Here is a 20684-nt window from a genome sequence, read left to right as displayed (position 1 = left end):
AATAATAATAATATTTGTTAAGCACTTACTACATGCCGAGCACTGTTCTAAGCACTGGGGTAGATACAAGGTAATCAGATTGTCCCACCTGAGGCTCACAGTTAATCCCCATTTTACAGATGAGGTAACTGAGGCAGAGAGAAGTTAAGTGACTTGCCCACAGTCACACAGCTGACAAGTGGCAGAGCAGGGATTCGAACCCATGAACTCTGACTCCAAAGCCCGTGCTCTTTCCACTGAGCCATGCTGCTTTTCAAAAGAATAGAAGAATGCTTCTCATTCTTCAGTAATGAGAAGCAGTGTGCCGTAGCGGAAAGAGCCTAGCCCTGGGAGTTAAAGGAGCTGGGTTCTAATCCTGGCTCCGCCACTTGCTTACTGTGTGACCTCCCTTCTCTGTGCCTTCAATTTTATCAGCTGTAAAATGGGGATTAAATCCTTCTCCCTTCTAGACCGTGAGCCCCAAGTGGACAGGGACTGTTTTCAGTCTGATTATCTTATATCTATCCTGGAGTTAAGTACAGTGCTTGGCACATAGTAAGCACTTAAGTACCAATGTTATCATAGCCCAGCCCTTGAATTCACTCTTTTCCATAGGGTCCTCATTCCTCACTTGGGAAAGTGACCCAGCCTGGGTCAGTAACCCAACTCCAGGAGAAAGAAAAAAGAGGAGCAATGGATTTAGAAAATAATTTAATATAGTAAGCAATAAATACATCACATCATTTTAACTGGTAAGAAGTGCTGAGGTCTACAAGAGATTTGCCCCCTTAATCTCTTGCCGGTGGTGGAGGCTGCAGGATTAAAGGATCTGAAGTTTTACCAGTTCAAAAAAAAAAAAGGCCAAATGATTGTCGCAAAACACTGTGACACCAATTTATAGCTAACTCTCACTGGCCTTCTGGTCTACCTCCCAGTCTCCCTGTTGGTCTCTTTTACCTCTTTCTCATCTTAACCACCCTCTCCATCCCGCATAAACCTTTTAGTTTCTCTAATAATCCTGTGCGACTGGGAGTGACCAATGGACAGAAAGGAGATCATAAATTAAAATATTAGGGTAACCTAAATTTCTCTGGAGAGATGACTCCCTCAATCATGTGACACGAGAGGTTTTTTTTTAAGCCTAAAGGATTTAAAAACAAAATAGAAACCCTCAAGATTGTCTGGGCCACAGTGGAGAAGGTCACAGGCCCAAACAAACCCAAGCGGGGACCTGGGGCAGCTAAATGATTCCAGTTTCAACATTATTCATCTGCAGGAACCACACCAGGGGTGGGGCAAGTCTCCTAGGCTGGGCTGGGAAATGAAGAATTATTGGACTTCAAGAGGTTTGGGGGTCCCATCCTGAAGACATTAACCCCATACCACATGCTTAATGTCTAAGTTAAACTCTGTCGCTTCTAGGCAATTTGATTCCCTTTTCAGTCAGTAGAATGGGCCAGTTCATCTTCACAGCTCAGTCCCGCTTCACCTTGATAGTGTTTCCTCCCGAATTATTTTCATCATGCTTGGCTCTGCCCTGTGCAGAATACTGCTGCAAGAAACACTCAGATTCAAGCCTGATTGCATGCCAGGGGAGAAAAAAAAGTGTCCACATTTCTGCACTCAGGTCTGTTGCTGAGAACCTGTCTGATTCAGCACCATCCCCAGAAGGGAGTCTGAGGGGGTGATGGTTTTAGCAAGCCTGAGGAGTGGGGCAGCACCAGAGAGGTCCATGGGGTTGGGACTGGGATACATTGTGAGGTCAGAGATCTCCCCCGCTCCCCAATTCCCACCTGAGATCAAGGGCACTGGATTCCTGATGATCAGGGAGGGCTGTGGAGAGTCAGCAAGTCACAAATCTGGGAGCAGGAAAATCCTGCCAGAACACAGTTTTGAGGGAAATTGTGATTAGCCAGAGACCCAGGGCCAGCATGTGGACAGAAGCCAAAGGGACCCTTCACTCCCACCATCAGGGCTAGGACTCAGCCCCGCAAGACAAGATCCTCGCTTGGCCCCATGGGAGCAAGCAAGGGGTTCTGGTGAAAGAAGCCTCTTGTTCAGAAACTGAGCCTTCAATCCACCCCCTATGCCCCCACATGTGCGGGGAAATCCCTCCATAACCCCAAGATCTGCTGTTCCTAGGCTGGCTCCCAAAACCCCCCCATTCTTGTAAGCCCCCAAGTCCCTTGTCAGGGCACCTACATAGCCCTGTTCATCAGTCCTTGCTGGTTTAATCTAGTGAATACGGAAGAGAAACCAAATACAGATCATGATGTGCACTCAGGGGAATAGAAAAGGTGAGGGGGAGGAGGGCTGTTCCCACATGACTTAGAAAGGACATCCATTCCAACCCCGTCCCCTCCACCTCCTCCCTCGAGTCCAAGGCAGGTCTTCCTGTGTGGGGGCGGCAGCCCCGGGCTGCTCTTCCAGGCGATGGTTTGACTCCAGGCCTTTGGAGAATTACTGCAGTGTGCAAGCTGAGCCGAGGAGACAGGAGAACAAAGAATTAGGGGACTCACACCTAGAAGCCTGCTTCACCCTTCCTTGCTCCAGAGCCCCCGGCAGGGAGAGAGACAGGCTGAGGAGGGCTTGGGCCTGGAGGAAGGAGGGATTGCTTGCCCAAAGGAAACTTGTGTTTTGGCAGCCGTCGTGGCCTTTTGTCAGTGGAAACCTCATCCCCTGTCTACACTAGCCACAGGGGAGGTTGAGAGGATGAGGCCCAGAGAGGAGAAGGCCACAGGCAGAGAAAGAGTGTCAGAGCGCTGGTGTGTGGCTGTTTGCTCTGAGACATCCCTAAACTGGTAGAACTTTAAGAGAGGTATGGTGGTTGGGGGTGGGAGGGGGTGTGGCTAGCAGAATTTCTGCCCCTCCCACCCAAAAGTTCTTGGGATCTAATTGAAAAACAAAGTTAGGGAAAGACCTAGTTGAGGGCAGTGGGAGATGCAGAAGCCTCGAGAGGGAATCTCCTAACCTCATGCTGGCAGACAAAACCTGACAGGAACCCTTTTCTATTTGTACCCTTCTTCCTGCAAAACAGCTGGGACGTGTCACTGGTCCCACCCGCCCCCCATCTCTCACTCAGGCCTCCCTGTAGCAGACAGGTTCCTCTTTGGCTCAAAGGCGTGACTGCCAAGGGGAGACAGCACCTGCGCCTGTTATGTGCCCCTGAGAGGGTCTCTCTCACACACTTTGTCCACTTTTTCTGGACCTGGTTACTCAGACTGAGCATGGCTCCAGGCCCCCATGAAGGCCTGTGGCCAGTGAGGCCCAGGCTGGAGTCATCAGAGCTGGAGAAACTTCCCTGGGTTTGTATGCAGGAGCTGGGTTGGGGGACTGGGAGGGGTGGTGGGCACAGGAGGGGACTACTAGACCATGCATCCCTCTGACCCCCTATATGTCTTCTACACCGGTCAGGAGCTCCCCTAAACTGGCCACTTCCTCTCCCCTGACAACAGGGCTTTTTATGGTGAGGGTCCTGCCTGTCCCCAATCCTCTCTCCAACCCAATTGGCTGCTGGCCCCTCCTCTGCTCCCCATGTATGCCCTCTGATCCCTCCCCGCAACCCTCCCAAAGTCCCTCGCCTCCCCATGGGGTGGAGGGTGTACTCACAGCTCCGGATGGACTCGGAGAGACCCTCCTTGTCTGTAGATTCTGCTTCCCATTGGGACTCTCTCATCTGTGTGTGTACGAGAGAGAGGGAACAGAGGGAGAGAATCACAGAAAGGGGTAGGTGGAGAAGGAAAGAGAGACAACTGCTTTATGATGTCAAGGTCACCCTGGCCCTGAACAACCAACTAATCAAGCCATGGTTTTAATGATTGCTCACTATGTGCAGAGCACTGTACTAAGCACTTCCTTGGGGTATAATGAGATTTCTATGGTTGTCTCCACCCAGCCCAGCTGTACCTTGGATTGCTCCTTCAGATACTCCGCCCGGCCCATCAGGGTCTGAACCTGTCAACGGGAGAGAATTATCACTGCCTATCGACTGGCCAGGGTCCTCGAGTCCCGGTCGGACATCCACAGCCCCCACACCCACCTCGGCGTGCAGCAGCTCCCGTCTCCTCCCAGCGGGCTCAGCTGCCAAGGTAAAGGGGAAATACGTGAGGGTTCCAGCCTGGCCCGGGGTGCTGCGCACACAGTAAGCGCTCAGTAAATAAGACTGAATGAATGACGAGCTGATCTCTTGGACTGGGGGCAGGAAGGGAGCAGTGGATGCTGGGACTCACCCGCCAACATGAGCAGCAGCTCCCCCAGGCTCTGTTGGTAGAGATCCAGGATGTCGCCATTGTCCTTGCCTTCTTCCTCCTAGAACAAATCCCAGTTCCTTGGAATTAACGGTGACAGCTCTAGGGAAGCAGCAGTAGTCACAGGCGTACTTATTGGGCGCGGTGCACTGTATTAAGTGGCTAACTACAAAACAAGCAAGGGCCATTCCCTGTCCACAAGGAGCTTCCACTCTAATGGGGAAGACAGGCCAGAAAGTAACTACCAAGGAATCAATGTATTTAATTGGCTGTACAACTGACTTCATATAAGCCCAGAAAAGAAATGTAAGACCCACAAGTGCCAACAGATTTCCAAGACTTGGATACGGAGAATGCATCAGGGAGGAGATGGGCTTTCAGGAGGACTCTGACTATGGGTAGAGGCCACGGTCTATTGGATGACAATAATTATGTTACTTGTTAAGCACTTACTACGTAATAAACACTGCTGTAAGCACTGGGGTAGATACAAGTTAATCAGGTTGGACACAGTCCCTGTCCTACATTTGGGGCTCACATTCTTAATCCCCATTTTACAGATGAGGTAACTGAAGCATAGAGAAGTGAAGTGACTTGCCCAAGGTCACACAGCAGACATGTGGTGGAGCCAGGATTAGAACCCAGGTCCTTCTGACTCCCAGGCCTGTGCTCTATCCACTGAGCCATGCTGGATCAGAGGGAGGGACTAGCTGCTTCAAGCTAGGGGGCGGGGGGTGAGGAGGAGGGGAGACCCAAAGTGAGCAAGCGGTGGGAGGTGGGGAAGAGTCAAGACTGAGGTCAGGTGCCAGGAACAATCCTAGAGAATGGGGGTGGAACAGGGGTCTTCAGGGTCACAGCAGGGGGTGGAGACCCCCCCTGCCCCACCCCTCTTCCCTTCACCTGCCTCCCGCCCATGGCTCCCTCACCCGAGCCACTCACCTGGGCCATGGCTACGGAGGCCACCTCCAGGGCAGCAAGAAGACGGGGTTTGTCACGAGCCATCTCTGCAACAACAAGGTTGGTGCTCAGACTCAAGAGGGTGGGATGAATGGGTTTGGGGGTCATTGGTGCCATAGTAGCCTCAAGGGTCTTGCTAAGTCCACTGCCTGGTATGATTAGGACCTCCTTCCGCACAGGATCAGGACAAATGGGGGGGCTACACAGTAAGGGAACGGGCCATAAGCCTACACTGGATTCCAGGGAGCTGGTGACCAATTAATCAATCAACATTTGGTATTCTTCGAGCTCCATATGGGTAGCGATCAATCGAGTTTATCAATCGCACTTATTGAGCGCTTACTGTGTGCAGAGCACTGTACTGCTTGGGAGAGGACAATATAATAGAGTTGGTAGACACGATCCCTGCTCACAGTGTCAACCAACTCTCATGTACTGTTAACTTCGCAAGTGCCTTGTAGAGTACGGTAAGCACTCAATAAATACCCTTGATAGAGAGCTTTTTTGGTGCCGGGCACTATATTAAGAGCTTAGGAGGGTACAATGAAGTTAGTAGATACAATCCCTGCCCTCAGGGATCCTACTTTCTAATGGCAGGGGGGGACCTAGACCACTCCCAAGTAGCTCACCGAATCCCCACTTCCCACTGGCCTGGAGCCCTCTTGCTTTCCTGCCAAGTCCAGTCCAGGGGTGCTGGGAAACAGCAAGGAGGAAAGGGAGGAGAGGGCAATGGGAGCCGTGAGAGCAAAGGCCTCAAAGTGGCCCCGCTGGCCAGCAAGGGGTGCTGCGGCACCCAGCACCTTTGAGGAGGTCAAGAGTAGAGCTGTTCTGCCGCAGAAGAGTCCGGTTGGAGGAGTTGACCAGCGCTTTCAGTTCCTCGGCCCGGGACACGTACTGCCCCACCTGAGGGGAGAATGGGGGAGAGGGAGACACCGGGCACAGACCGCGCTATGAACTAACCATCCTTAGTATTCACTGTGCGCTTACTGTGTGCAGAGTGAGCATTGTAAGAGTTCGAGAGAGCACAGGACAACGAGGCTGGCAGACACAATCCCTGCCCTCAAGATGTTTTGAGACTAGAAGTGTCTTCCTGCTCCCATAAGCCTCTTCACTAGCTTCTCCCTCTTTCCTACCACTTGAGGCTACTGCAGTCCAGGTCCTGCAGGAGGTTGTCTCTTTGGTGGGGAGATAGCCCAGTAGAGAGGGGGTAACCCCACCCTTCCCTTGGCTGCTGGCTTTGGCGGCGCTGGAAGGGGGCCAGGGAGTGTGCCCCATTCCAAGGGAGCCTGGGGTTCTCAATCCGAACCAAACTCGTCCAGCTTTCGTAGGTGTTTCGGGTTGGGGCAACTGACTGACCTTGAGGATGGTCACCGGACACACTCGGACAGACCCTGCATCCCCCAGAGCCAAGGCGGCTCGGAGGTGGGGTGGGGAGGAGCACTACTCCCCATACTCGGTGCCACAAGGGTTCACCCTGACCAGCCTCCCTCAGCCCCCCTCTCATTGCAGTCGCCCCTCACTGACCTTGACCCTGATGGCTTCCTTCCTCCGGGCATCCACTTCATCTAAGGGAGGAGCAGAAGTGGGGGTTCACTAGGTCGGTGCTGGGGGTAGGAGACCCTCCGGCCCTAGGAAGCCCTCCCCATCCCCTGCAGCTCCCTTCCCGGGAAAGCAAAATAATACAGCCTCAAAGAGGGGGAGGGGCTCTGACCAAATCCTGGCCAACTCCCGGACATCAGGCAGTCCATCCCCCTGCCTCTGGGTTCCCGCTGCTTGCCCTGGGGCCCTAGGGAATGCTGTGTGACCTCCAGGCTGTGGTTGAAGAGGCGCTTTTCCTTTTTCAATAACCCACTGCAGAGGGGAGGGTCAGAGTTACTCTGGCTGCAAGGACCCAGGAGGGGACTGGGGAGGACGGAAGCCGGGGGATTCTCACTAAGTACTCACAGTGCAAAGCAGGGACGAAATAGTCCAGGGCCCTGCAGTAGAGGGAGAGGGCATCCCCATAATCACCTTGCTGGTCCTTCTTCACCGCTTCCACGACCAGAGCTGTCTGGGGTGGAGAGAGGACAGGGGGGCGGGGGACGGTCAGTCTGGCCTAGGGAGGGCTCTGGTCCTGCCCTGCCCTGCCCCACGATCCCCTCACCGCCCGGTCCAGGCTCTCTGCGCTGGGCATGTGCTCCAGGTCCACATAGGGGTGGGCGAAGAAGTCCTGGAAGGAGATGCGCCGGCTGGGATCCCGCTCCAGGAGACGCTGTAGGAGGTCCCGGCCGTTCCGGGAGATCTGAGGTCGTGTGGGGAGCTGGGAAAGGGGAGGGATAACCCCTCGGTGCCTAGCCACCAGAAACACCGAGATTCCACCAGCCCGCTCACCGCCTCGTCTCATCTGTAGTCTTAGAACAGTGCTCTGAACATAGTAAGTGCTCAATAAATACTACTTAATGAATTAATCTTTAGTCCCAACCTCCCTGGGAGGTAGGGACAGGGCACTGGTCTTTGGCCCATTTTAAAGAGGCGGCAACCGATGCATGGAGAAATTTAAAGGACTTGACCAATGTCCCCCAGTGGCAAGCTGGAGTCAGGTGGGAGGGGGAATTGCCATCGTCTGAGCCTAGAGGCAGATCCAGATCCATGGTGCTAAATGCTCATCCACAGACATGCCGCTGCGCAGCCTCTCCCTCTCATTGGGTTCCCAGACCCTCCCCACTCCCCAGCCAGGCTCCTCACCCTGTGCTTGGGACTCTCCATCGCCTTGCCCCTTCCCACCTCACCCCGTACAACCCAGCCCACACACTTCACTCTTCTCCTGCTAACCTTCTCACTTTGCCTCAATCCCACATATCTCGCCACTGACCTCTCCTCTATGTCCCGCCTCTGGCCCGGAATGCCCTCCCTCCTCAAATTGGATGGACAATCATTCACCCACCCTTCAAAGCCCTATTGAAAGCATATCTCCTCCAAGAGGCCTTCCCTGACTAAGCCCTCTTTTCCTCTTCTACTCCCTGCTGTATCACCCTGACTCGCTTCCTTTATTCATCACCCCCCTCCCAACCCCACAGCACTTATGTACAAATCTGTAGTTTACTTATGTTAATGTATTTCTTCCCCTCAAGACAGTAATAATAATGCTGATATTTGTTAAGCGCTTACTATGTGCAGAAAACTGTTCTAAGCGCTGGGGTAGATACAGGGTAATCAGGTTGTCCCACATGAGGCTCACAGTTAATTCCCATTTTACAGATGAGGTCACTGAGGCACAGAGAAGTGAAGTGACTTGCCCACAGTCACACAGCTGCCAAGTGGCAGAGCTGGGATTCAAACCCATGACCTCTGACTCCCAAGCCCAGGTTCTTTCCACTGAGCCACGCTGCTTCATCGTTAAACTCGTTGTGGGCAGGGAACACGTCTGTTCAGAGTTGCAGTATACTCTCCCACGTGTCTTAGTACAGTGCTTTGCACAGTGTGAGCACTCAGTAAATACGACTGAATGGATTCTGGGACTAATTCCCACCTGTATAGTCTCTCCCGGCGCTTAATACAGTGCTCCGCACATAGTAAGAGCTTAATAAATACTACTGCTACTGCTGCTTTCTCCTCCTGCTGCCACTTTTACTGCTACTCTGACTGGGGCCCTACCTCAATGACGTCGTTGCTGCGGATCTTCTCCTCCAGCTCTGTGAAAGACCTGGAGGCGAAAGGCGGCCTTCCGAACAGAGCTTCTGGGGAGAGTCAGAGGTGGAGGGGGGCAGTCAGCAACGGGCCCAGGGCCTCTCCGGCACTGTGGCCAGCCCGGAGGCTGGGGCTGGAGGCCCAAGGGGCAGGATTACAATAATAGTAATTTCCAGTAATTGTACAGTGGTTTTTGTTAAGTGCTTGCTGTCTGCCAAATACCACCCTTAAGCCCTGGGGTAGATACAAGATAATCAGGTCAAAGCAAACCCCTGTCCCACCTGGGGCTCATAGTCTAAGGGGGAGGGAGAACAGGCATTTCATCTCAATTTTAGAGATGAGGCTCAGAGCCGTTAAGAGACTCGTCTGAGGCTGAGTCAGTATTAGAACCCGGATCCTCTGACTCCCAGGCCTGGGCTCTTTCCTCTTTCCCCCCGGCCAGGCTGCTTCCCCTCGTTTGGTTCCAGACCCACTGCATTCTCCTCCCCGGTCTTCATTTACCCAGGCACCACTTCCAACTGTGGCTGGAGGGAGCTTTGGGATCCGAAGCTGTGCCCCTGCCCCACCCCGCCCCCGTCGACAGTGCCCTCTGCAGCAGCCGCCTCCCGCCATCACCGATCGCTGTCGAGAGTCGGTCCCGCTGCCATCCGTACGCAGGCGCAGCCCCCACCGCTTCCGCTCCCCGGGCCCCGTTGCCCTCGAGCCCCCCAGAGGGGAATGGCTCTCACCGTACAGGATGACACCCACAGACCAGAGATCCACACGGGCATCATACTGCCGCCTGCACACCATCTCGGGGGCCATGTACAGAGGGGAGCCCCGCAGGACGTGCTGCTCGGCCCACGGTGTCATGTGCTGGGCGAAGCCAAAGTCTGTGGACAGAAAGGGCTGGGTTCAGGCCCCAAGGAGGAGGAGAGAGAGACGTGCGGAGAGACAGAGGGAGAGAGGGAGTGGCAGCTCTCAGGGCTGGGGAGGGAGAGGCTAGGGAGAGATCCTGGGACCTGGGAACAGGCCTAGCCCAGCCCAGAAGCAGCAACTCCTACCTGGCCGATCAATGGATCCATCAAGAAGATTTATTGAGTGCTTACCGGTGGGCAGAGCACTAAGGAGAGTACGATATAACAGAGATGGTAGACGCTTTCCCTGCCCACGACGAGCTGAAGACAAGACTCGGTCCCCCTTGTCGACCCTAAAATCCCGGAGGTCCCCATGGCCAGAGCTGCTGCCCTCCTGCCGGAGACTCTGAAATAGGGGCCCAGGTGGTGCCCCCGAAGACTAGAGACAGAGTGGCTTCACAGGACCCCCTGGGTGGGGCTGTGGGGGAGGCAACTACAGGATCTTGGGCCCCCTCAAGCCCCACCCTCACTCCCACTCGCTGGCCGGCCCCTCGCCCACCTGCCAGTTTGAGATGTGGCCTTTCCAGAGAGGTCAGCAGGATGTTCTGCGGCTTCAGGTCCAGGTGGGAGATGTTGCGACTGTGCAGGTACTGGAGGGCACTGGCTGGGGAAAGGAGCACGGTGGACACAGTTGGGCAGAGAGGTGAAGGAGAAACTGAACCCCCCGTGCACCTCCCCTTCTATCCAGGAGACAAAGTAGCTGGAAACAGCTGTCTTCGGGGGACTTCGTGCCCCAGAGGGGGTGATCGACAATAACACTAACTGTGGCATTTGTTAAGAACTTACTATACGTTAAGCACTGTACTAAGCGCTGGAGTAGAGACAAGATAATCAGGCCCCATATGGAACTCACAGTCTAAGTAGGGAAGCCTGGTGTGTTGAAAAGGTTCAGAAGGGAAAGCGATGATCTCTTGGATGGGGAAGAGTTGCTGGGGCCAGGAGAGGGTAGTTAAGAGCAGGAGGGAGAATAATAACAATAAAATTGATGATGTGGTATTAATTAAGCACTTACTATGTGCCAAGTTCTGGGGTAGATGCAAGATACAGACATAGACCCTTTCTCACTCGGACTCACAGTCGAAGAGGGAGGGAAAACAAGCAGTTTATGCCCATTTTATAGATGAAGACACTGAGACCTAAGGTCGTTTAGTGACTTGCCCAAGGTCACGCAGCAATAGTTCTGTGCTTTTTCCTAGGTTACGCAGCTGGCCCGGGGCAGAGGGGTAGGGGGCAGGGAACCTTTACCCAGCTGCTGCAAGAAGATGCGGGCGACCTTCTCTGGGAGGATTCTCCGGGCGTGGATGAAGCGGGACAGGTCACCCCCAGCACAGAACTCCATGATCAGGTAGATGTTAGTGCTGTCCCACTGCCGGAGGAGAGAGATGGGGGTGGGCCCTGGGGAAGGGGCCCAGCAGAAGCAGAACACGGCTCCCGGGGCACAGAACTACACCCTTTCAATCAGAGTGTGTGGGTGTGTGGGTGGGTATTGGGGCGTGATGGTGGCACTCGGGAATACCCGATGGGGAGACGCAGGTGACAACAAACGTGGCATTCCGAGCACACGGAGGAACGAGTTGACATCATATGCGCTGTTATATGGAAGTCCGCCAAGTGTGCCCACACCTAGAGCCATTCTCTTCTAAGGGCCACCCCTTCAAAGCACTACTTGAAGGCGCACCTCCTCCAAGAGGCCTTTCCAGATTAAGCCCCATTTTTCTTCAGCCCCCCTCCCTTCCACATCACTCTGACTCATTCCCTTCAATGATGATAACAATAATGGTATTTGTTAAGCAGTTACTGTGTGCCAAGCACTGTTTTAAGAGCTGGGGTAGATACGCCCTAGCCAGGTTGTCCCACATGGGGCTCACAGTCTTAATCCCCATTTTACAGATGAGGTAACTGAGGCCCAGAAAAGTGAAGTGTGACTCACCCAAGGTCACACAGCAGACAAGTGGTGGAGCCGGAATTAGAACCCATGACCCTCTGAATCCCAGGTCTCTTCCCTCTCTCCGCCATGCAGTACTTATGTATATATGTATATATCTATAATTCTATTTACTTATATTGATGCCTGTTTATTTGTATTGATGTCAGTCTCCCCTCTGGACTGTGAGCCTGCTGTGGGCAGGGATTGTCTCTCTTTATTGCTGTACTATACTTTCAAGCGCTTAGTACATTGCTCTGTACACAATAAGCACTCAATAAATACCCAAGGAATGAAGGAATGAATTCTCCAGGTGGGGCAGTTGGGGACCCCAGGCACTCGCCCTACTTGCCCCCTAGGTGCCACAGCCCCTTCCCAGGCTACTGAGAATGCGGGCGCCACATTTGAGTTAAGAAGCTCGGCAGCAGAAGCTGAGGTGGAGGTGGGGGGGGATAGAAGCTGAAATTAAAAAATCTGGGTCCAACAAGTACTCGACCTCATGCCAGTGTCAGACAGGGGACGGGGCGGCTGAAGTCTGGAGTAAATATAGGAAATGTGTTTTTGTTACTTAGTAATCTCCCAAGCACTCAGTACAGTGCCCTGCACACAGTAAATATGCAATAAATACAACTGAATGAATGAATACCAAACTCTTTTGTATTAGATTCTCCCAAGCACAGTGCTCTGCACCCAGAAATCACTCGATATACACCACTGATGAATATGAATAATAATTAAGGTATTTATTAAGCACTTGCTATGCGTCAAGCACCGTTCTAAGCACTGGGCTAGATACAAGTTAATCAGATCCAATACAGTCCCTATCCACATGGGGCTCACGGTCTAAATAGGAGGGAGAACAGGTATTGAATCCCCATTTTACAGCTGAGGAAACTGACGCACAGAAAAGTTAAGTGACTTGCTCAGACACGTGAAAGAGACAGGATTACAACCCGGGTCCTCTGACTCCTAGGTCTGTGCTCTTTCCACTAGGCCAAGTTGCTTTTCTAATGCAAACATTCTTCCATGCAAATCATTTCCCTATCAGCCATTTATTGTACCCTCTCTCTCCTTGGGGGAAGGCCACATGTTCACTTACTGTAATAAACAGTGTGGACTAATGAAAAGAACCCAGGCCTGCCAGTCAGAAGACCCTGTGTAACGGATAGAGCCCGGGCTTGGGAGTTGGAAGGTCATGGGTTCTAGGCTTGTATCCACCGTGGTGCTTAGTACAGTGCCTGGCACATAAAAAGTGCTTAACAAATACCTAATTATTACTATGTTCACCCTGGAGGTAGTGTGGCTTAGTGACAAGAGCCTGAGCTTGGGAGTCAGAGGATGTGGGTTCTAATCCCAGCTCTGCCACCTGTCTGCTGTGTGACCTTGGGCACACAGTCACCTCATCTGTAAAATGGGGATTAAGACTGTGAGCCCCACGGACAATATGATTACTGCGTATCTATGCCGGTGCTTAGAACAGTGCTTGGCACATAGTAAAAGCTTAACACTGATCACCGTGTATCTACCCGAGCGCTAAGAACAGTGCTCTGCACACAGTATGCGCTTAACATTGATTATCGTGTAACTACCCCAACGCTTAGAACAGTGCTCGGCACGCAGTGAGCGCTTCCCAAATACCATTTTGTGGCGGCAGTGTACTGTCCAAGAGCTCAGTCCAGTGCTCTGCACCCTGTAAGCGCTTCCCAAATATATCATTTTGTTGCAGTTTTGTACAGTCCAAGGGCTCGGCCCAGTGCACTGCATCCAGTAAGCGCTTCCCCCAATATCATTTTACTGCAGCATTGTAAAGTCCAAGTGCTCGGCCCAGTGCTCTGCACCCAGTAAGTGCTTCCCCAATATATCATTTTGTTGCAGTTTTGTACAGCCAAGGGCTCGGCCTAGTGCTCTGCACCCAGTAAACGCTTCCCAAATATCATTTTATTGCAGCACTGTAACATCCAAGGGCTCGGCCCAGTGCTCTGCACCCAGTAAGCGCTTCCCCAATATATCATTCTGTTGCAGTTTTGTACAGTCCAAGGGCTCGGCCCGGTGCTCTGCACCCCGTGAGGCCTTCCCAAATACCATTTTATTGCAGCATTGCACTGTCCAAGCGCTCGGCCCAGTGCTCTGCACCCAGTAAGCGCTTCCCCAATATATCATTTAGTTGCTGCATTGCACTGTCCAAGCGCTCGGCCTAGTGCTCTGCACCAAGTGCTTCCCAAATACATCATTTTGTTGCAGTTTTGTACAGTCCAAGGGCTCGGCCCGGTGCTCTGCACCCAGTGAGGCCTTCCCAAATACCATTTTATTGCAGCATTGCCCTGTCCGAGCGCTCGGCGCAGTGCTCCGCACCCTGGAAGCCCTTCCCAAAGACCATCTTGTGGCCGCCCTGTCGTGCCCGAGCGGTCGGGGGTCAGGGGTGCGGACCTGGAAGTCCAAGAGCTGCACGATGTGCGGGTGCCGGGCGGCCTTGAGGATCTCGATCTCCGTCAGCAGGTTTTCCACCGACGCCTTGTTGAGGCTCTTCTTGCAGACGCACTTTATGGCCACCACCTGGCGGGCGTCCTTCTGGGGGCCGAGGGGCGGGACGGAGACGGCTCAGGGGGGTGGAGGGAGGAAGGGGAGCTCCGGGCCGCCCCCCCGACCCCCGCCCCCTGCCTCAGTTTTCCCCCCCTTACCTTGCTGTAGGCCTTGTACACCGTGGCGTAGGTGCCGCTGCCCAGACGCTCGGTCAGCACGAAGCCGTCCAGCCGCGGGGGGCCCCAGCCCGGGACCGACATCCCCCACCTCGACGCGGGAGCCCCGCACCGAGGCCCGCCGAGCCTGCGGGGGCAGGGGGCAAGGGGCAAGGGTCAGGGGGCGGGGGCAGGGACCGGCCGGGCCGGGCTGGGCCTCCCTACGCGGCAGCGGAATCTCAAGCGGTGCATCCTGCTGCCCCCTAGCGGCCGCCGCCTCGGAACTGCAAGCGGCGCTCCCTGCTGCCCCCTAGCGGCCGCCGCCTCGACATTGCAAGCGGCGCTCCCTGCTGCCCTCTAGCGGCCGCCGCCTCGGAACTGCAAGCTGCGCTCCCTGCTGCCCTCCTAGCGGCCGCTGCCGCGACATTGCAAGCGGCGCCCCCTACTGCCCCCTAGGGGCCGCCGCCTCGACATTGCAAGCGGCGCTTCCCTGCTGCCCTCTAGCGGCCACCTCCTCCGAATCGCAAGCGGCGCTCCCTGCTGCCCCCCCTAGTGGCCGCCGCCTCGGAACTGCAGTTAATTTTGTTAATGAAATGTACATCGCCTTGTTTCTATTTAGTTGCCATTGTTTTTACGAGATATTCTTCCCCTTGACTGTATTTATTGCCATTGTTCTTGTCTGTCTGTCTCCCCCAATTAGACTGTAAGCCCGTCAAACGGCAGGAACTGTCTCTATCTGTTGCCGACTTGTTCATTCCAAGCGCTTAGTATAGTGCTCTGCACATAGTAAGCGCTCAATAAATACTATTGAATGAATGAATACTCCCTGCTGCCCCTTAGCGGCCGCCGCCTTGACCTTGCAAGAGACGCTCCCTGCTGCCCCCTAGCGGCCATCGCCTCAAATTAGCAAGCGGCGCTCCCTGCTGCCCTCTAGCGGCCGTCGCCTCGGCATTGCAAGCGTCGCTCTCTGCTGCCCCCTAGCGGCCGACGCTTCGGAACTGCAAACGGTGCTCCCTGCTGCCCTCTAATGGCCGCCGCCTTGGCATCGCCAACGCCACGCTTTGCTGCCCCCTAGCGACCGCCGCCTCGGAACTGCAAGCGGTGCTCCCTGCCGCCCCCTAGCGGCCGCCGCCTCAAAATTGCAAGCGGCGCTCCCTACGGCTCCCCTGGCGGCCGCCGCTTTAGAATCACAAGCGGCGCTCACTGCTGCCCCCTCGCGCCCGCTGCCTCGGAACTGCAAGCAGTGCTCCCTGATGCCCCCTAGTGGCCGTCGCCTCATAATTTCAAGCGGCGCTCCCTGCTGCCCCCTGGCGGCCCTCGACCCCGCCTGGGGAATGTAATTTGGAGCGGGGCGGATTTGGAGCACAGGTTTGGAAGTTTGGGAGACTGGATTTGAGTCCGGCCGGGCCCGTTCCGAATCCTTAGCTCCCCTCACTCCTTTTGAAGAGCTTTGGTTCCCAAAATTGACGGCCAGGGTTGGCGTTCTTGTCTTCCCCTGCCCCGCTGGACTCCAGGCTAAGGTTAGGTTCCTCTTCCTCTGTGGAATTTGGTAAGTTCTCTGTGCCAAGGACAGTTCTACACGCTGGAACAAATATAGGATAATCCATTGGACGTATTATTGATCCCACATGACCTCACAGTCTAAGGGGAAAGGGGTGACAGCCCAGCACTGCCTCGAACCAAAAGCAAAGCTTGTAGGAGGTTGTGTGCCAAGGGATCACAAAGTAAATGCTTAACAAATACCAGTTTTTTTTTTAAAAAAAGTCTGAGCTTCAGGTTCTGCAAAACAGTGGTCCCGAGTCCCCCTTTACTTAGCCTGGGACAGGTGATATCCAGGCCAGTAGTCCAGCTGGGTGACCTGTGCATCGGTGGTTTACTACTTGCCCAGCTCATAATTATCTGTGTCTTCAAGTACCAAACCAATCACTATAGGTCTTATAAAACAAATAACTGAGTAGCATGGCTTAGTGACAAGAGCACGGGCTCAGGAGTCAGAGGACGTGGGTTCTAATCCTGGGTCTGCCACTTGTCTGTTGTGTGACCTTGGGCAAGCCACTTTACTTCTCTGTGCCTCAGTTACCTCATCTGTGACTGCGAGCCCCGTGTGGGACAACCTGGTTACCTTGTATCCACCCCAGCGCTTAGTACTGTGCTTAGCACCTAGGAAGCACTTAACAAAAACCATTATTGTTATTATTATTATATTACCATCTTTGTAAGTGGCCATTATCTGCCACCTCCCTCCCTCACACAGGGTGACCATTCTTCCAGCTTTGTACCAAACACTTTTACATCCTGCTTTATTTATGTTTTCCAGCGCTCTGTCTCCCTCCCCATCAGGTCCCACTACCAGCTCCAGTAGCTGGAAACAGCGGCCTTCTTCCCTGAGACTTGGGAGGGAAATAGACAACAGCTCAGGAGCAAGTAGATGGGAGGGCTCAGGGGCCCTCGGGAGAAATCTGCTAGGTACCAGCAAATTTCCTCAAATCAACCCTTCAGTGGTGTTTATCAAGATCTTACCGTGCACAGAACTCTGTACTAAGCACTTGGGCAGGTGCAGTGGAGTAGGTAGACATGATCTCTGCCCACTAGACTGTAAGCTCATTGAGGGTAGGGCATGTGTCTGTTACATTGTTGAATCACCCTCTCCCAAATGCTTAGTACAGTGCCCTGCATACAGTAAGCTCTCAGTAAATACAATCGACTGACTCAAGATGTTCCCTGGACATCATTATGCTATGCTGTGTGCCCAGGAAAACACATGCCATGTCATGGGCATCTGGACATCCGATAACTGCAAGGGTAGTCAGTGCTGCCCTAGTCTCCGCTCTGCGGCCAGTTCTTTCTTCTCAACACCTGGCATGTAATTTTACTGTCAACTTCTGCCAGTTCTTCCCACACATTACCTCCCTCCTGCACCCCTCCACCCAAACATTATCACCCTGATAGAAGCCCAGGTCATTCACAGATTATTATATCAACCTCTTCACTGATCTCCCTGCCTCCAGCTTCTCCTCCCTCCAAAGATTATCTTCCTAAAGCATCACTCGACTCTACTTCTCAAAACTCTCCAATGGCTGCTCGTGGCCCTCTGCATCAAGCAAAACTCCCCACACTTGGCCTTAAGGCTTTCCATCAGCTCACCGCACCTTACATATCCACTCTCTTCACCTGCTACTCTCCCACCTGCTCTTTCTGTTCCTCCCAAGCCAACCTTACTGGACCTTGCTCTCAAGACGCCTGCCTCTGCCCTTGCACTCACTCATACCCCCAGATTGGAAACACCCACCCCACCCAAATCAGTCAAAACCTTCCTCCTCCAACAAGCCTTCCCTGATTAATCCCCAGCATCCCAAGTCATATAAACCCATCCACAACCTCTAGCACTTACAATCCTACTTATATTTCTCCTCAGTGCTCTTGAATATACATGCATTCAATAGTATATTGAAAATCCGTTCAGGTATTTACTTATTTTGCTAATTGCTTGTAAATACTTTAAAGTAGGTCTCTCCCATTAGAGTGGAAGCTCTTTGTGGGTAGGGAATATGTCACTTGCTTTTCTTACATGCCCCAAACACTTAATACAGTGTCCTGCACCCAATAGGTATTAAACACCTACCTTTACTACTGCTACCTTAAGTAGGCTTCCCTGGCCACCATTTGACATTTTCATAGTCATAAATCAGTGTCACTTGAGAAGTGCCTAAGAGAGTTGGGCACTGTACTATACACTTGGAAGAGTCAAACTCATCTCCTACAATTTTCTCAACTGTAATCTTATGGGCAGGGAATGCGCTGGTAATTGTGCTGTACTCTTCCAAGTGCTTAGTATAGGCCTGTGCTCATAGTAAGCGTTTGATACTATTAATGGATTAAAACAGTAGCAAGATAACATTTCCCTGTCCTCAAGAAGTTACAATCTAACGGGTCACCTGGTGCAGGCCACGGTCTCAGAGCAGATGAACAAGCAGGGCATCCAGCCCACACATTTTCCCATTTCTTTCCATAAAGATCTCCGAAGACATAACCTCCCTTGTCTCTGGAATAGTTTCATCTGCTTATAACCACAAAGCGCCCGAATGAGTCATGCACGTCCGAAGGTTGCCGTTCCAGGAAGGGGGGGGGGGGGCAGCAGGCATTCCATCCAACTTCAGCAGCCAGTTTTGAGGGTGCAGGACCGGCTAGCTGAGCCCCAAGGGCGTCCTACTCCTTTTGGGGGTACCAAAACCTAAATGATAGGATGGGGGCAACGAGTGAGCCAGGGACAGTCTCAGAGGACTTGATCAGAGCCCCAAGAATCCCTATCCTTGCCGCCAACTGCCATGGACACTGGTTTCTAGTCAGGCGTCCAATCTCAGAAATGCCCAGAAACATCACAGACCCTCCTTCATTCCTCTGTATCTTTCGGTCAGGAGGCAACAATCAAAACTAGACCCGTTAAGCCAGTGAGCATCTTACCCATGCAGAGTCAGGAGGATTACTTCCTGGTCTTTGTCTGCCTCTCCTGTTGCTATAGCTCATTTGCTATTTAGTGCTCTGCACGTAGTAAGCGCACAATAAATACTATTCAATGAGTGAATTAAGTAGCCACCACAGTACTGGGCAACATGGCCTACTCGTATTCAGCTGCCAGTTAAGGCTGATCCCTGGTTACATTTTGCTGTTTTTGAGCTTTAAGCGATCTTCCCCCGGTCCGGAATGTGTGTGGTTTTTCATTCCTGAGGCGTATGTCCCATTTCCACTCCATTCTACCACTGAGCCTTTTTTTCCAGTCTGCAATTTCATATTCCAGTCCCTACTTCCAAGGAGCTAGCAGCCCCATCCAAAGTCCTCTCAGCCACCAAGATGACATGCTCCCTCAGGCCTCCTTCATCCCGGGTCAGCTTTGCCAGTGATAGACTGCTATTTTTGTTTTTATTAGTGTCCTTGTTGGCTTAGGGGAAGATGTTGCTTTTATTTCAATCTTTCCCTGTGTGCCCAGTGCTCCTCTCTCTACATATTTTGGGATCTCCCTATATACTGGGACTAGGTATGACTTATAATAGTAACACTGGCACTTAAGTGATTACTATGGGCTGTACTTAGCACTGGAGTAGATACAAGATAATTAGATCGGCACGTTCCCTGCCTACGTTGGGCTTGTAGTCTAAGGGGGAAGGAAGTCAGGCACTGAATCCCCATTTTACAGATAAGGAAGCCGGGGCACAGAGAAGTTAAGAGACTTGCCCACGGTCACATAGAAGACAAGTGGTGGAGCTAGCATTAAATCCCAGCTTCCCTGACTCCTGGGCCACTAAATTCTTTCCACTACACTGCTTCTTTACACCTTTTCCCAGTGCTTAGTACAGTGCTGTGTCCACAGTAGATGCTCTACGAATACCACCAGAGGAATAAATGAGGGAGCTTGCCTCTGACATTCTCCTCTGGTGGACTCAGAACAGCTGATGAATCCAGCGCTTAGAACAGTGCTCGGCACATAGTAAGCGCTTAACAAATACCAACATTATTACTTTGAGAAGGATTCACAAGGCCACTGCCTATCTACCATTCAGACTGAACTTGTCTGCTGGGCAGAGATGACGTCCTCAGGGACAGAAAACTACCCAATCCACTCGTCATACGCCAGAGATAGCCAAGCTTCCTCAACTGGCGACCAGAGAACAGGCATTCTCGAGCTCTCTCTCTTCACTTCAATTTATACTTCACTTTGCTGCCCGGTTTTTCTTTCTACAGAAACAGTCTGGGGATGTCACTCCCCTCTTCGAAAATCTCCAGTGGTTGCCTCTCAACCTTCACATGAAATAGAAACTGCTCAAACTTGGCTTCAAAACTCTCCATCCCCTTGCCCCCTCTTACCTCACCCCCTTCTCTCCTTCTACAGCCTGGCCCACACACTCCGCTCCTCTGGTGCCGCTTACCTCCTCACTGTGCCTCCTTCTTGCCTGTTTCGCCGTGGACCCCTGGCCCAGGTCCTACCTCTGGCCTGGAATGCCCTCCTTCCTCACATCTGCCAAACTAGTGCACTTCCCCTGTTCAAAGCCCTCCTGAAGGCTCACCTCCTCCAAGAGGCCTTCCCAGACTGAGCCCTTTTCCTCAGCTCCTCCTCCCGTCCCCATTGCCCCAACTCGCTCCCTCTACTCTACCCCCCAGCCATACAGCACTTGTGTATATATGTTCATATCTATAACTCTATATTAATGCATATTTTCTCATTTTGATGTGTATACAGCTATAATTACATTTATTTATATTGATGCTATTGATGCCTCTTTATGTATTTTGATGTCTGTCTCCTCCCTTTTAGACTGTAAGCCCGTTGTGGGCAGGGACTGTCTCT

General features: G+C 52.8%; 1 protein-coding gene across 2 annotated transcripts; it reads right to left on the bottom strand.

The window, feature by feature from the left end:
* Positions 1–673: 673 nt before the first annotated feature.
* ULK3 (unc-51 like kinase 3) lies at positions 674–14515 on the bottom strand. Of its 2 annotated transcripts, none has more exons than XM_029065103.2 (16): positions 14348–14515; positions 14097–14237; positions 10991–11111; positions 10245–10349; positions 9578–9721; positions 8817–8896; positions 7327–7482; positions 7128–7233; positions 6708–6748; positions 5984–6086; positions 5166–5230; positions 4209–4287; positions 4019–4059; positions 3886–3933; positions 3589–3655; positions 674–2456 (listed from the first exon to the last, which is right to left on the bottom strand). In XM_029065103.2, the coding sequence occupies exons 1-16, from the start codon at positions 14447–14449 to the stop codon at positions 2440–2442; spliced, it is 1416 nt and encodes a 471-aa protein (XP_028920936.1). In that variant the 5' UTR covers positions 14450–14515; the 3' UTR covers positions 674–2439. The 2 variants fall into 2 exon arrangements, with proteins under 2 accessions (XP_028920936.1, XP_028920935.1); XM_029065102.2 differs by having other exon boundaries at positions 8817–8899; positions 14348–14514.
* Positions 14516–20684: the final 6169 nt, after the last annotated feature.

This window comes from Ornithorhynchus anatinus, chromosome 5 (assembly GCF_004115215.2).
Source record: "Ornithorhynchus anatinus isolate Pmale09 chromosome 5, mOrnAna1.pri.v4, whole genome shotgun sequence".
Taxonomy (NCBI): domain Eukaryota; kingdom Metazoa; phylum Chordata; class Mammalia; order Monotremata; family Ornithorhynchidae; genus Ornithorhynchus; species Ornithorhynchus anatinus.
The sequence above is the reverse complement of the archived record's forward strand: the minus strand, read 5'-3'. Positions and strand labels throughout refer to the sequence as shown.

Bases quoted from the DNA above. Each gene is read 5' to 3' on its own strand.
- ULK3 (XM_029065102.2), bottom strand. From the start codon at position 14,449: ATGTCGGTCCCGGGCTGGGGCCCCCCGCGGCTGGACGGCTTCGTGCTG. The intron at 10,350-10,990 runs GTAAAGGTTCCC...TCCTTTCCCCAG, and splicing joins CATCTTCTTGCAGCAGCTGG to CCAGTGCCCTCCAGTACCTG. The intron at 8,900-9,577 runs GTGAGAGCCATT...GACTCTCCCCAG, and splicing joins TGTGGGTGTCATCCTGTACG to AAGCTCTGTTCGGAAGGCCG.